The 15,269-nt window shown below is 44.7% G+C and overlaps 1 protein-coding gene across 5 annotated transcripts in view; it reads left to right on the forward strand.

The window, feature by feature from the left end:
- Positions 1–15,269, forward strand: part of PLEKHM2 (pleckstrin homology and RUN domain containing M2) — a 264,071-nt gene that overhangs the window by 139,562 nt on the left and 109,240 nt on the right. For 2 of the 5 annotated variants that reach the window (XM_069240042.1, XM_069240038.1), the window contains 3 exons: positions 2–188; positions 1,402–1,461; positions 5,347–5,581. In XM_069240042.1, the coding sequence (XP_069096143.1) occupies positions 2–188; positions 1,402–1,461; positions 5,347–5,581 (482 nt within the window). The remainder of the gene's footprint in view (position 1; positions 189–1,401; positions 1,462–5,346; positions 5,582–15,269) is intronic. The other 3 variants (XM_069240043.1, XM_069240041.1, XM_069240040.1) reach the window with 2 other exon arrangements.

Here is a 15,269-nt window from a genome sequence, read left to right on the forward strand (position 1 = left end):
GGATGTACCTTACCTCGATGTGGCACCATATATGCCTGAGTACTACAAGCCACAGTACCTGCTGGACTTCGAGGATCGCCTGCCCAGTTCGGTGCATGGGTCAGACAGCTTATCCCTCAACTCCTTCAACTCCATCACTTCTACCAACTTGGAGTGGGACGACAGTGCAATTGCACCATCAAGCGAAGGTGCATATGCATGCTGGTTGTGGCTTTGGTGCTTAGATATCTAGCAGGAATTATGTCAACAAGTGGTTCAGGATGCCACATGGCTTATATAGAACCAAGACAATAAAACTCCGAAATGTATTACAATGCATACTTCCCAGAAAATCCAGCACAGCATATACAGAGAAGAAAGTTTAGAAATTATTATTTTCTGTCTCTTTTCTTCCCTTACCCAAATATTGCCTTTCTTCAGGTGTCCCTACTAAGCAGGCAGGGATCTCTAAATTTGATGAGTTGTCTTTCCCCAGGAAAGCGAAGGTCATAGACCCTGTTGTCCTGAATGCTGTTGGACCATTCTGCATACTATACATGAGATTCTATGTGTCTTGCATCACAGACAGACAGCAGTGTGATAATCAGTGTTGTACATCCAGGTCTCCTTATAGACTTGGAGTAGTATGATAGAACAGTTGGTTTCATAAATTAGGGCTCACCTTGCACACAAGAAGCAGTGTGATAGTAGAGTTAATCTCCAGAGTATCCCTGCAGATGGTAGTGTGATAGGACTGGCTGTAACTTAAATCAGGAACTCACTGTAGGCTGAAAGTAATATGATAAGCCTGCGACTGACTTAAATCAAGTCTTGACTTCAAGCTTTGGAAATTTATGAAAAACCTCTCTTAGTTTTCTGCACTTGGAGCAGTTGATTGGAAATGTTAATGTCCTTAAACAAGATCACACTGTAAATTAGATGTCATAGTACTGTCTGTGCCTTAAATGAAACCTGTCCCTTCAGACTAGGAGAAGCGTAATACGCTGAGACCGTTATGAAAGGCATGTCAGTACATTTGGACAGAGCTGTCACTGCAGACAAGTAAGCGAATGATATGCCTATCTGTCGTAGATCAGGACTCTTTCGGCAGACAATGTTGCAGGTCTGAATGTATCGTAGACTATTTCTCTTCTCTTCCTAACAATTGTGGACATTGTGTTAAGATGGATCTGCAATTTACAGTCTTGAATATTCGTATAGATTGTGCAAAATACGGTACTTGTTAACCTTTTGCTGCAGGTCAAGCACAGTGAAATAAATGTATTCTCCCCCACATTGACTGGCTTACAGGAGTTCTGTAGTGATGCCTAGTAGCTACTTTTGTTCCAAAAGCCAATCTCACATCCCATCCCTCCTTTAACTGTGTTTCTAATACTTCATTTTTATCCCTGGTTTTTGTAGATTATGATTTTGGAGAGCCGTATCACACAGTGCCGTCCGTGCCCAGCACAGACTGGGAAGGTGGGACTCTGCCCTCTCTTACTCTCTGTCGCTATGTTCTGTTACCTCTGTAGCCCTGCTTGATGCATGTTCTGTTATCGCCTAGTTTATCAGAATGAGCCGACTCAAGGTGGATAATTCAGCAAGTTGCTTGTTTTAAAGTAGCGAGGGCACTAAACCTGTTAAGCCGTACCCTTTTTTACCACTTCCCTACACAATCACATTTATACTATTCCGGTTAACAACTTTCTAGTTGGAACACCTTCACTGTTCCTCGAACAACATTCCAGTCATATCCACCCCACTGACTGTGCCCCCAGCAAACCTAATGCTTCAACATTGCTCTGTTAATCTGTGATCCAGACAAATTCTGTCTTCCCGACAGCTTCCCCAAAACGAGAAATATTACACCACCACCACTGCACTTAAACTATTCCACACGCTTCCTGCATCCAGTGCTCCTATACGGAACCCTTCATCTCCACCACAGCTAGCTTCCACTTCTCTGCAGCCAGTGCTGTTCTACACCATGGACTACAGTCCAACCAAGTTTGTATGTGCCTAAGCCAATCCATGCCACTTCCTATTAATATTGCACTACATTGTGCCCTATACATCCCTGCAGGAAGTGCTCCCTCATCATTCCTTACTGTTCTCCTCAAGTAGTTCCCTTTGCTTTCTTAAATGGTAAACAAGCCTACACATTTCCTTACTTCTTCCCAAGAGCCATTCCTCCTTGGATCCCCTGTAACCTCATCATTTGGTAAAGGTCGCTCACCATACTTTCTCTTCATATCACTTCATTGTTTACTGCTTATCTGTAGTATTGGCATAAAAATCCCATAAAGGTAGCTGAGAATTATCTTAACCTTTACTTAGAATTATACAACATCATAGCCCTGAACTGACTGCTCCGATGATTTTTGTTGTGGCAGTGGTGTTGGTTTGGGCTTGGCTTTGGTGTCTTCTCTGGTGGTGCCTGGTGTTGGGCTGGCAGTGGGTTGGTGGGAGCTAGAGGTAGCCTCTTAGTAGTAGGAAGAATATGGATGGGATTGAGTATCTAGGTATATTGCATACAGAAAAAGCAGAGGTCCGGTTTCCTAACTCTTGAAGCCCACCCTCTCATTGTCATATAATTGAAAACTAATAATAGTCTTTCGCCCACGCATGTTGTTCTCTCACATAAGTCATTGTGTTTTATCTTTCTCATAATTTAACCATTTGCTGTAGCTAACCTGCTTTTTCAGACTTTGCATTAACCACGCCTAAAATGTATTTGTGACTACTGCTCCTGGAGGTTTTACCCAATAACCATGTGAATGTTCTTACTTGAGATTTTGCTTTTTCTAACTTGCCAGTCATGAATCTTTTTTTAAATGACCCTTTGTTACATATTTTTGTAAACTTAAATTCATACAACTTTTTTCCTCAGTTTACCGTGGACCTTTTCCCACCGATACCTTGCGATCTTTTTTGGGTTGTTCCAGATGTGGTGGCTTCACTCAGTCCAACACACACAAGGAGAAGCAAATACTGAATCTCCACACTTCATAAGTCCTAGTATATTCAGAGCCACTTTCAGTTTGTTATTTAGGATTGATTCTCTTCTGGGCTGTAGATGGGATTTTGCAATGTGAGTTCTCCTGTGTCAACAGCACTCCTTATAATGTTGATCTGATAAGATACCAAAACACATGCCATAGCAGAGGTATTGTAGCCAAATTGCATGCGCAGCATGGCCATCCTTGGACTGATCTCTATCAGCCTGTGGACAGTAATATTATGGGTTCCAAACAGTAGTTGGGTTTTACCTCTTACAATGCTAAAACAAAAAAAAACACTACCCTATTTTGCTCCTCCTTTCAGAATTGAATGTAGGATTCCACTCCACATGGGTAGTAACAAAAGTTTCTCTTTTCTCTGTTTGAGAGCTCACCAGGGGTTGTGAATGTCACCTGAGTTAGGGCAGGAATTCCCAAACCCTCAACCTACTCCCATCCTTCATCTTTTTCATTCTGCTTTCTGAGTTTGATGATTTCTTGGCTAAAACAGCTTACGGTTTCTCTTTTAATTGCGGGCCAAAAATAATTTGCTGACAGTGGATCTTGGCTTCAGTATTTTACAGTGGCCAACAGAATGACTCTGGACCTTTCCCTACTCAGTAGTAGGGGTTGGCAAAATATTCTGTTCCGCCGATGTAATTGGTGAAAGTTTGGCAACTTCATGTTACTCATGTAATGAGGGGTTCTGGCCAAATTCTGCCGATCACCACTTGAGAGAATCTTTTTTTTCTCTCCTGTGTGCCAAATCGGTACGTTTGCGAGCGAGAGTGTGCGTCCCCTAGCACAATTTTCCATTGCTAGAAGGACGTCCTGTAAGATTTTTCCAAGGCAGGCTGTCATGACTGTTCGCGGTCAGAAGGCTGCCTATTGAGTAGAGAATCTACCCCAGCAGCAGCAAAATCAGCACAGGTAGCTGCGCAGTCTGGTGCCCTTTGCACAGATTTTTCAGCGCAGAACGCACTTCTGGCACTAAATCACAGTGCAAGTATCACAATATGCCTACTTCCGCCTGTTGGTGGAACTCAGCAGAATCTCATTTGTTTTTTGTAACTCCACGGAAATCTGCCGAGTCAAATTCTTCGAGTTCCGCCTAACCCTATTTAGCAGCTTTCTTCCCTGAGAATAGTAAGAAAAAAAAGAGCAATGGCAAAAATCATGTCTTCACCTGTGAGTGATGATGGCCTTTGAGCCATAGATCTATAGGATGGTCTTTGTCACCTTCTCATATGGCAGGCATATTAGGAATTCCACTACATCATAGCCAGAGTAATGAACTAAGGACACCAAGGTCATGACAGCAGTCGTGTCCCACTTGCGGTGGAAACACATTTGGATCTACTCCTGCTTCAAAGAGAGGGGCTTACAAGGAGTCAGCTTGTTAGGACCTAGTTAACATTGGAAGAGCATTTTTGGTTTGCAAATAACGTTGGCATTGTTGGATGTATTTTTTTTTTAAAAAGAAAGAAAATCATCCACATTGACTCCTCCCTTGAAAATATTGGGTGATCAGTCAAGAAGGGGGCTTAGAAAAAAAGGGTGTCATTCATCCCAGAACACAGTTTTCCCTTGCAATTTCATTAGGAATTCCTTAGGAGTTTTTGAACAGCACTGCAGCCCAACCCTCAACAGAATGACACCAAATGTGGCAGAAAGCTAGCTCTTTACACAACATGCACAGTGTTGTCATCAATGATGTTATTTCAGATGTCATCAGTGATGTTAGTAATGCTGTCAAAGAACATTTCATGAGTGATATAGAATGTGAATCATAAGCAGTGCAGGGTGAGGCTACAAATTATAACCTGGTGAACCAGTGAATGTTAGTGGGTATTTTTTTTTAGTTAAAAATGTTATGTTTAAACTGATATATTCACCTAACTATAACACCATTGTAACCCTTTTTCCCAGTGAATATGAGTATAAATAAATAAATCTCCAGCACAGAAGAGTGGTCCTGTGCCATTTCCATAGATATAAATGTAGATAAAACAAATTGTATTGATAAAACAAGCTAATGAGCTCCTTGCTCGCTTGGCCACAGATAAAAACATTATTGGCGTGAGAAAGCCTGTTATAGTAGAATGGTGGATGAGGAGCATACTGGTTTATCATCTGACTAGATATATGAGAATGTTCAGAGCCATTCAGTTCAGAAGCCATAAGAATATGGTTAGTCTCTTGCAACAGGAAAGCCTTGAGGCAAGACCATGAGGAGTTTCATACTTTAATTTCCTTTGTCTGTACCTCTAAAAGTTTATTTAGCACAAAGCTGATTTCTGAGCTGCCTCCCCAGACCATCTAATTTAGTTTCTTTTGCCTGTTGACCTCTCCTCTCGTATGCCAGAAGGTGAGTTGACGGAAACAATCACCTGTGCACAAACAGTGGCCTCCGAATCCTGCACTAGGCTCACTGTGGTGAAGAGCCCCACCCAGCGCTACAACCCTTTCAACGGGGACCGCTCAGAGGAAATGACATCATCAGAGTCCACGCCAGCACATACTGCCTCCCTGGGAAAAACAGATGACACAGCAGATGGGACAGACCAGTCTGAGAGCTGCACAGAGCTGGAAGTGATCAGGTCAGTGCTGAGTCTTACTGTGCTTGAGTTAGCCTGGGGAACAAAAACCTCTACCACCTACATCAGACCATGGACTATGCCAAAGTGTGTACTTGTTCTCCTATGCCTCGCACTACTAATTTGTGTCTTCCTCTGCCAAAGGAGTCTATTATCCCAATCATTGTCTTATTCATTAGGTTGTTCCTAGATTTCTCCATTTCCCCATGTCCGTTCAGAAGTCTCTTATATGATCTGTCCTTGTGATTCATCTTACAGTGCCTTTTTGGCAAGAACTCCTGTCCTCAAGTCATCTTATTCAGACACTTATTGAAATACACCTATCCTCTTGTGTTTCTGCCTCTCGTTCCTACTTGAAGCAATGCCCCTCCCTCTGTATTGTCCTCTCATCTTTGCCTAATTAATAATTAAGTGAATTTGTTATTGATACATTGCTGCCATACTGTCTAAAGGGACATTTGGAACACTTCACAATTGCTATGACATGAAGTTTGACATTTTATGAATTTAAATTTGAGTTAAAAAAAGCACCACAATAAATATTCAGAAGACTGCAATGAATTGAGTAAAGCAAATAACACTACTACTGAGTCACTGCGAAGGTGAGGAATGATATGCCTAAGGTAAAATCTTCTTGTCGTGGACAGGTGTTTAGTTTTGTGCATTAGTCATTACTCTTTGTTGTGACTCTTGGTTCAAGTTGTTCCAAAGTGCGGCTGAACTTTGTAGGAATTGGAGGTCACCACTTTTTTTGAGACAGCATTTAAGTTATATGAGAGAATTTAGCTGTTAGTAAACGGCTGTGGACGAATAATTTTGATAGGTGTGATTGAGGCCTTTTTTGAAAAACAAAAAACAAATATATCATTTTGTGAAGTACTTTTATGTATTTTTGATGAGTTGGAAGACAGCACAGCCCTTTCCTGTGTTCTCATTAGTAGTGTTTCAGTTATGGTCTACAAAATGAATCACACTTGTTTCATTTGCAGTAATTCTGGTTATTGATGTAAGTGGTTCATGGAGATGTTGCTGCCATTAAGACATCAGTAGTTGTATCCAATTCAGGTAGGGAGGTGATGCAGGCATAATTTGATTTTCAAAACTTTTTCGAAACTGTTGAGAAGTCCTTGTGTAATCTTCATGTTGTTGCCTTTTTATGTTTGGCACACTAGCTCATACTCAGAAGATGGTTTGGCTAAATGCAACATCTAACTGTTAAGCAAGAGGGCCAGCGACAGATTATACGAACATTGCCATATCTAATTTTGGTGCTTTTAGGTTCGAATTTTCCCACTGTGACCTTGAACTCTATCTCCATGTGCAAGATATCCCTGAACCATCTGATCATTTAACACTCATCCGTTTTCAGAATTAGGTAGTCTCTTGTATCTAAGCTGTGGAGTAGTACCAGTATGATGATACTGACACTGATCTAGAGAGCTAGAAAGCAAGGCTGCTCTCTAAGGAACAATATCCATCTAGCAATCCACTTGTTGGTTGTGTCATAGGTATAATTACTGTTAAACTTCTTCAAATTTGGCAACCGTGGCGAATCTTAACATAGAACATAAGTAAATGACTTTTTTTATATTGGCTGTTGTTCTTAATAACATTTGGTGATTATGCCAAGCCATTATGAATTGTACTGGACCGAAATGATGTCTTAAGAATTTTACGATTGAATGGTAAATCATTTGGACTCACCTAAGTTGGCTGAAGAATTTGAATATCATGCAAATATTCAGTGGAAGGAAAGTTGATGAGGCAATCTTTAATTTGCTGAATTTGCCAAGGAGGGCTAGGGTTGTAGAGTAAGTGTTGCTTGAAAACATTGATTCTGAAAAGATTGGTCAGTGGAAATTCAGCACTGGCATATTACAGCAATGTTGCTTCCTAAGGTTTGACAAGGAAGTCTTGTTGTGGTTATTGTGATTGCTGTAAATTGCTTAGCTATTTGCTTAGATGCCTTGCCACTTCATTTGTTTCCAGAACAGCGACTTTTTTTAATCTAGAGATCAGCTGTTTTGAGTCCTTTTTAGGTTGAGCCTAGACAGCGCTTGCGCTGTTGGTTAGGGACCTGTTGTATATGGTTTGTGAGGTTCAACTCCGCCCAGTGATTGTCATTTGTCTATGCCAGTGTCCTTTAAAAATCCTTGCTTGCTAATGGACAATCCTTCTTTGTCCGTCCTTTTTAAGTTGAGCCTAGGCGGTGCGCAAGAAGTCTCTCTCGACAACTTGTAATCTATATCTGTAGGCTTGCAACACTCCTTTCACTTTCACTTTTAGTCGTTCTTTGGCCTACCTTTCAAATCTCCCTTGATTTTGTAGGTAAATGCTTTACGTTTGTCCCGCCTTGAGGCTGCTTTGTTACCGCCTTGGAGACTGACCCTGTTTCATAGATTATTGCACAATGGGCTATTTAGCTTAGGGTGGCGCACAATTTTTTTTCTTCTACCTCACCTCTTTGTGCTGCGTGGCCGTATGTTGTTTCTTCCTCTTCCTGTTTTTGGGCATGCTAATGTTTCTTTGTGGTGACACATAATTCCAGTGCACTTCTATTTACCTTCTTCCTCTATCTGCAGCAAAAAATGAAAATATATCATTATTTATCAAGTTTTTATGTTATTATTTTGGGGGCCCCCTCAACCTAGTGTGGAGACCCAGAGATGACCTAGACAGAAAGAGCTCATTGTGTAGTGAGGTATGGGCAAAAAATGTTTTGTGGAAGGAATACCCCGCAAAGCATTATAGGGTGAATTCTGACTACAGCAAATATTGTGGTATCTTGACTGTAATGCCTAGAACAGCTCCTAGAGGGTACAACTATAAAAATAATAATATTTGCAAGAAACAAGGTCATGTAACCACATAGTCAGCGCCTCGAGAGCATAACCACATGAAAACAAAATGGCAGAAAGTAATTCAGTGTAACCATATATAGAACATGCAGGACTCGCGGACACGGGCAGGTTTACTTACCGGTCACGGCAGCATTTGTAACTTGCAATTGTGGTCGACCATTGGTCCACGTAGTCCTATGGAGCACTTTTCCCTAATGCGGGTGGGCTCTAGTTAGGAAACATATTTACCTGACTTATGTAAGTAATTTGATACCTGTTCTATATATATCTGTGTAGTTACCTGTAATTACTGGTACTCCGATTTAGAAGACACATTAGTTCTGCTTGACTAGGAGATATAGCAAGTCAATTTTGGTCCTGACGAAGCATCAATGGACCCGTATGGGCCACTAGGATGCGAAACATGTTGACCGATGAAAAGGGTTGGTTCGCAAATTGTGTAAAAACCTCCCGTTGATTCATAGATCTCATTAGAGTGATTGATCATTGTTTCTACTTCACTCGTTTGACTTCACGTTTTTAATCTTGGTCCCTACCTTCCAACTGGCTCAATAAAGTATTTAACCATTGGGGGTTGTGAGAGCCAATTTTATCTCTTTCACTTTTTTGATCTCCTACAGACTCTGTCCTCCCCCCACTCAACTCTGGGGCATGGCACCATCATCATAAAAGATCTCCGGCAAAGAGCCCCCCCAATTGGGGTGGAGCCCATCAGACATTGCAGCGCCGGTCTGACGAGGAGCTGTACCAATGATGAAGCATGACATCCTTTGGATGTGTGAGGTTAATTGCTCCTACAATTGAGGACCCTCTTGTGTGTTTTCATTTCATTTTTTCCTACTGGAACAGTGTATCACAATACTTTTTATAGCTTTATCTGGGGACATACACTGGACCATAACACCCCTCTATCCCTCTTTTTGTGGTCTAACCATATATGTAACCACTAGAGGGCGTAGTGCCTTACACATTTTCAGGCCTAGCAGGGCTACTGCAATACTATTACAAACAAGGCCATTAAAAGACAAACTACTCCTAACTGTAAAACAAAAGTTCCAGCCATGACAAAGCTTAAAAGGACATTGAATGGTTGGGGAGGTTACTATTTTGCCCCCCCCAACCCCCCAACCTAGTGTGGGGACCCAGAGATGACATAGACAGGAAGAGTGCATTATGTTGAACAGTTTTATGGCGGCCCCATTGTCTTAGGACCATCACAGCCTGAGTTATGGCCAACAATGTTTTGAAAAAGAAATGCCCCGCAAAGCATTATGGGGAGAGTTCCCCAAGTGCATTAATATTGCAGTATCCGCTCTCCCGCTGTGCCGGGAGAGCCGATTTGAGGATTTCTGTGTTTTTTTCAGTGTTAAATGCTCCAGTTTGTATATTTTTCAACTGCCAAACTTGTTGAATGGTACTCATGTAAAGCGCTCCTCAGATTGAGGTCGCGCGGTATGAAACTTCACATAGTCATGTAAAGCACTCGTTCGCGCTACATGAAACTTCACGTCCTCATGTAAAGCGCTCCTCCGATCAAGTTTGCGCTATATGAACCTTTTGTTTTTAAAAAAGAACCCCCTACCAGCTTGCAGCCTTAGCGCACAGACCTCCCCATTTATGGCAGCCGCGGCACGGACGCGCCAAAGGTGCACCAAAGGCAAGCCCGTCTGCGCCCGTCCGTGCCAAGAACCGCACCCAGCGCCAGTCCACCGCCCCCCCTCAGGCAGATCTACTCCCCCCCCCTCACCCTCCACTCACTCAACTCTGGCATCGCCCCACCTGCACCCTTTCCAGCCCCACACACACACCCATGGCCCCTTCACCTGCTACACCTGTCATTTCTCCTGCTCCTCATCCCTCACACCACACACCAACCATAGCGACCCCCCAACAACAAACACAACACCACCAACGCAATACTCACCTGCTCTACCCGCACCCCCACCCACCAGCCCTGCCGCACACCACCCCACAACCAGAACACACCCCGCAACAACACCCTCATGCACCACACCAACACCACCCACCACAACCACCTCAACTGCCTGCTCCTTAACACCCGCTTCCTTCACCAGTATGCCATAGAACTCTGGGACCTCATCACATCACACTCACCTGACATCGCCTTCCTCACGGAAACCTGGACCAACCCCTCCTCGGAACCCGACATAGCCATCGCCACCCCCAAGGGATACAAACTCCAACACAAAGACCGCCTCAACAGGCCAGGTGGTGGAATCGCCATCCTACACAGGGACACCATCAAAGTCACCACCAGCTCCCAAGACACTATCAACAACACAGAACACATGCACTTCCTAATCCACATTAACAACAACTCCACCCTCAGAGGCACACTAATCTACAGACCACCAGGACCATGCCCCGCCTTCTGCGACACCATCGCCGACACCATCAGCTCGCACTCCCTCCCCCTCCACAGACTACATCCTCCTCGGTGATTTCAACTTTCACTTGGAGAACCTACAAGACCACAACTCGATCTCCCTCATAGACAACCTCACCAACCTCAGACTCAAACAACTGGTCACCGCACCCACCCACTCAGCAGGACACACGCTGATCGCAATTTTCACCTCAAGCCAACATATACCTACACCCACACTACCGAACTCCACTGGACTGACCACCACTGCGTCCACTTCTCCTTCACCAAACCCCCCACACACCATCATCAACACACCCTACTGCATGTGGGACAAGATCCCCACAGAATGCCTGAACTCCCAACTGGCTCACAACCTCCCCCCCCCCCCACCACACCAACGACCCCAATGCAGGAGCACACAACCTCTAAATGGATCACTACTTGCACAGACACACTAGCCCCCCTTAGAAAACACATCACCACCCACAACATCAAGAACGCCCCATGGTTCACCCCCAAACTCCAAGACTCCAAGCGCAAATGCCGCCAAGCAGAGAAAATATGGCGACAAGAACCCTCTACAACCAACTTCTCCACCCTCAAAACTACCATTCGCACCCATCACCAACTCATACGCACCACCAAAAGAGATCACTACAAGACACGCCTTGACAACAACTCCCAAAACAGCAAAGAACTCTTCACCATCACTAAAGAGCTAGCCAAAGCCAGCAACATAGACCCCCCCCACACACACAGCCCCCTATGTGACGCCCTCTCCAACCAGTTCCACCACAAAATCCTGGACATCCACAACAGCTTCATACCACACACACCCACCACACACACACCCCTCACTCACCCAACTCAACCCCCACTCATGACCCCCCCCCCCCCACCACACTCACCACCTGGGCCCCAACCACACACAAAGAAACCGAAAAAAACATGAACTCCATCCACTCCGGATCCCCTTTTGAACCCTGTCCTCATCGCATCTACAGCAAAGCCAGCCCAACCATCGCCCCTATACTCCGTGACATAATCAACTCCTCTTTCAACTCCGCCACCTACTCAGACCCCTGGAAGCACGCAGAAATCACCTCTCTCCTTAAAAAAAAACAAAGCCGACCCGGAGGTCCTCCAACTATCGCCCCATCTCCCTCCTCCCTGTCCCCGCCAAGGTTGCAGAGAAACTAGTCAACGCCCGCCTACCCCACTTTCTCGAAGAAAACAACACTCTTGACCCCTCACAATCCGGGTTCCGCAAGAACCACAGCATGGAAACCGCCCTAATCGCATGCACTGACGACATCAGGACCAAAGTCGACAAAGGCGAGACCGTCGCACTCATCCTCCTAGACCTCTCCGCAGCCTTTGACACTGTCTGCCACCACACACGCCTCCACAGAAATTCCCCACAAAACCTTAGACTGCCTCACCTCCTTCCTCACCGACTGGACCCAAAGAATCCGCCTTCCACCTTTCCACTCCACCGCTACCAAGATCATCTGCGGAGTCCCCCAAGGGTCCTCCCTCAGCCCCACACTCTTCAACATTTACGTGATCCCCCTAGCCAACATCCTCCGACCACACGGAATCACTATTCTCTCCTACGCAGACCACACCCAAGTCATCCTCTCCCTCACCCACAACTCCACCACAGCCAAAACCAACCCTACACGCTGCTCTCCTCGACACCGCCAACTGGATGACAACTAACCACCTCAAGCTTAACTCCAACAAAACCTAGATCATCATCTTCGGCCCCAACAAAACCATATGGGACGACTTCTGGTGGCCCACCGCCCTAGTCCCCGCACCCACCCCCGCAAACCACGCACGCAACCTTGGCATCATCCTGGACCCCTCCCTCTCCATGACACAGCAAATCAATGCACTAACCTCCTCCTGCTTCCACACACTCCGCATTCTAAAAAGAAAAATCCTTCAAATGGATTCCCCCAGAGACCAGGAAGACAGTCACTCATGCACTCATCAGCAGCAGACTAGACTACGGTAACGCCCTCTACGCCGGCACCACACTCAAACTCAATCGCAAACTCCAGAGAACCCAGAACACAGCCGCACGCCTCGTCCTTGGCCTCCCCCGCCACAAACGAATCTCACCACACCTCAAATCCCTTCACTGGCTGCCCATAGACAAGAGAATCACTTTCAAGATCCTCATCCATGCACACAAATCCCTCCACAACACCGGCCCGACCTACCTCAACGAAAGAGTGAGCTTCCACACTCCCACCCGCAACCTCCGATCAGCCGACCTTGCACTAGCTACAGTCCCCTGCATCCAACGAACCACCACAGGAGGCAGGGCCTTCTCTTACCTCGCCCCCACAACCTGGAACTCCCTCCCCACCAACCTCCGCAAAACCAAAGACCTCCTACTCTTCAGAAAAAACCTTCAAACAGTAGACCTTCTGGACTGATGATGATTTCAGTTCATAGAACGATGTTCGTAAATACAACTGTAAAAACTGTAAAGCGCAGGCAGTCCACCTCATAAGTCAATCCCGACCCCCCCGCAAGTTGGGGAAAAAATCATAACAAACATACTTCACAGCCACTAATGCATTGGCGTTGCAGACTAGTAAACTCTGCCATAATAAAGGTAATTCATAGGTCATCAGTTAAAACTTGGTACAGAATCGCATTGTGTGTTAAGTTAATCGAATATATTAACTTCCTAACCTGATAAGTGGCATAAGATAGGCAGGATGTGCAGCGCGTTCCCATTGCACTTAGTGATAAATACTGTTAAAACTAGTTTGCCCAGCAAAGCTCGGGGCTCGCAAGAAGGAGGGCGAAGCACTGGACAGACAAGTGTCCTTAAGCAAGTGACTTCATGCTGGAGCAGCAGGGTAGGCACGCTGGGAAGTGCTTCCAGTAATGAAACCTACTTAGGTTTTTTAAAACTGCGCTTCACAAAACAAACGTTCTTATTTTTCACTGAGAATTTAGTGCACATTTAGCAAGCACATTGTGTTTCAATCTTAGTTGGACAGGGGGCAATAGACATGTCAATCTGGCCTTCAGTTCAACATAGGTAACTGATGAGTTATCACACTAGGTATTTTATGCCTTCTCATGGAATGCTGACTTGAGAGAAGACTATTTCCATAAGGAACAGCTACAGTGTGAAAGCGGAAATGGGCAAGCAATTCTTTCCTGCCTGGAGGGTGGACCTGGTCACTTTTATTTTGAAAACTATGTAGTTACTGCACTTTAATACCTTTTAGGTCGCAGCCTACCAGTCTGGTTTGCAGAAGACTTCTTGTAGAGTTTCAGAAAGTTGAACTGGGCATGCATTTTTGCCCATCGCTTGCCACTGGGGTTGTGGTTTGTAACTCACCTTTTCTTAGTTGCTTCCGATTTGGTGGCTGAGGGATCTCCGGTTTTACTTCTTCCCTCTCATGCCAAAGCACTATGTCGTACCGAGAACGCCCTTTCTGTAAACAGGCTTGTAAATTTGTGCCTTATCTGGTCACATTTTCTGCACATTCAAATATGGATGACAAATGTCAAGCTGTGTATTCCAGAGAGCTCAGTGTTTACATTGCCCTTGTCTGACTTCAAAGTAAGAGCGTTTAGAAGAAAGAAGAATGCAGATTCTTTTTTTAGGCACAGAGAGATAAGTGCCTTGTTTTTGTGGGTGCTACTCTTTTTTTTGTGTTGAGTGTAAGCGTATGGCCTCTTGTATACTTACTTTTTTGGGCTTAAAGCCATTTCATGTGCTTGTTTGTGTCATTTAAACATCTTCCTTGCTAGTGGTCAGTCATTGTCCCTCTTTGTCCCTCCATTTTCTCTTTCGGAGCAGGGACCAACTACTGTATAATTATGCTTTGTCCTGTTTATCTCTTCTGTTGGGACTTTTTTTCTTTGTTTCCTGCTTGTGTTTGACGAAGCTTCAGTGTTCATTCGCAGAGCATTCTTGCTCTGAGCTTAGCTGTAAACAAGGCTGTTAATCAGGCTATCTTTCTCACATTTGCTCTTTGGGTCTTTGCGGCAAGTGTGCCTGCGTGTGGTCCCCGGTGGTGGGAGGGAGGGCGGAGGCCCGCTTTTTTATTTACTTACTTATTTTAACTTTGGAGGCTTTACATGACTACCAGCTACATTACACAAGGACATATTAATTGTTTGCGGGCACAGAGCGATTAAGTGATGTTGAGCCGACGCTGCTGACTCAAACCCTTGTCCTCCGTTCCAAAGTCAGCAGCTCTAGTCTTTGCACCACACGTTCTCCCTGTTCAAGCAGGTTTCTATGGAGCACAAGGCATTCCAGCTCCTTTAATTGTTGCAGCGTGACACAGCTTGCTTTATGTTAAAGTATGGCAGGCGCACTATTACAATATGCCCAAACCACAGATTCCTGACTGGGGCTGCATACAAAAAAAACACGTAAAAAAGCATGCCATTTTCA

Source organism: Pleurodeles waltl, chromosome 6, assembly GCF_031143425.1.
Source record: "Pleurodeles waltl isolate 20211129_DDA chromosome 6, aPleWal1.hap1.20221129, whole genome shotgun sequence".
Classification (NCBI taxonomy): Eukaryota; Metazoa; Chordata; class Amphibia; order Caudata; family Salamandridae; genus Pleurodeles; species Pleurodeles waltl.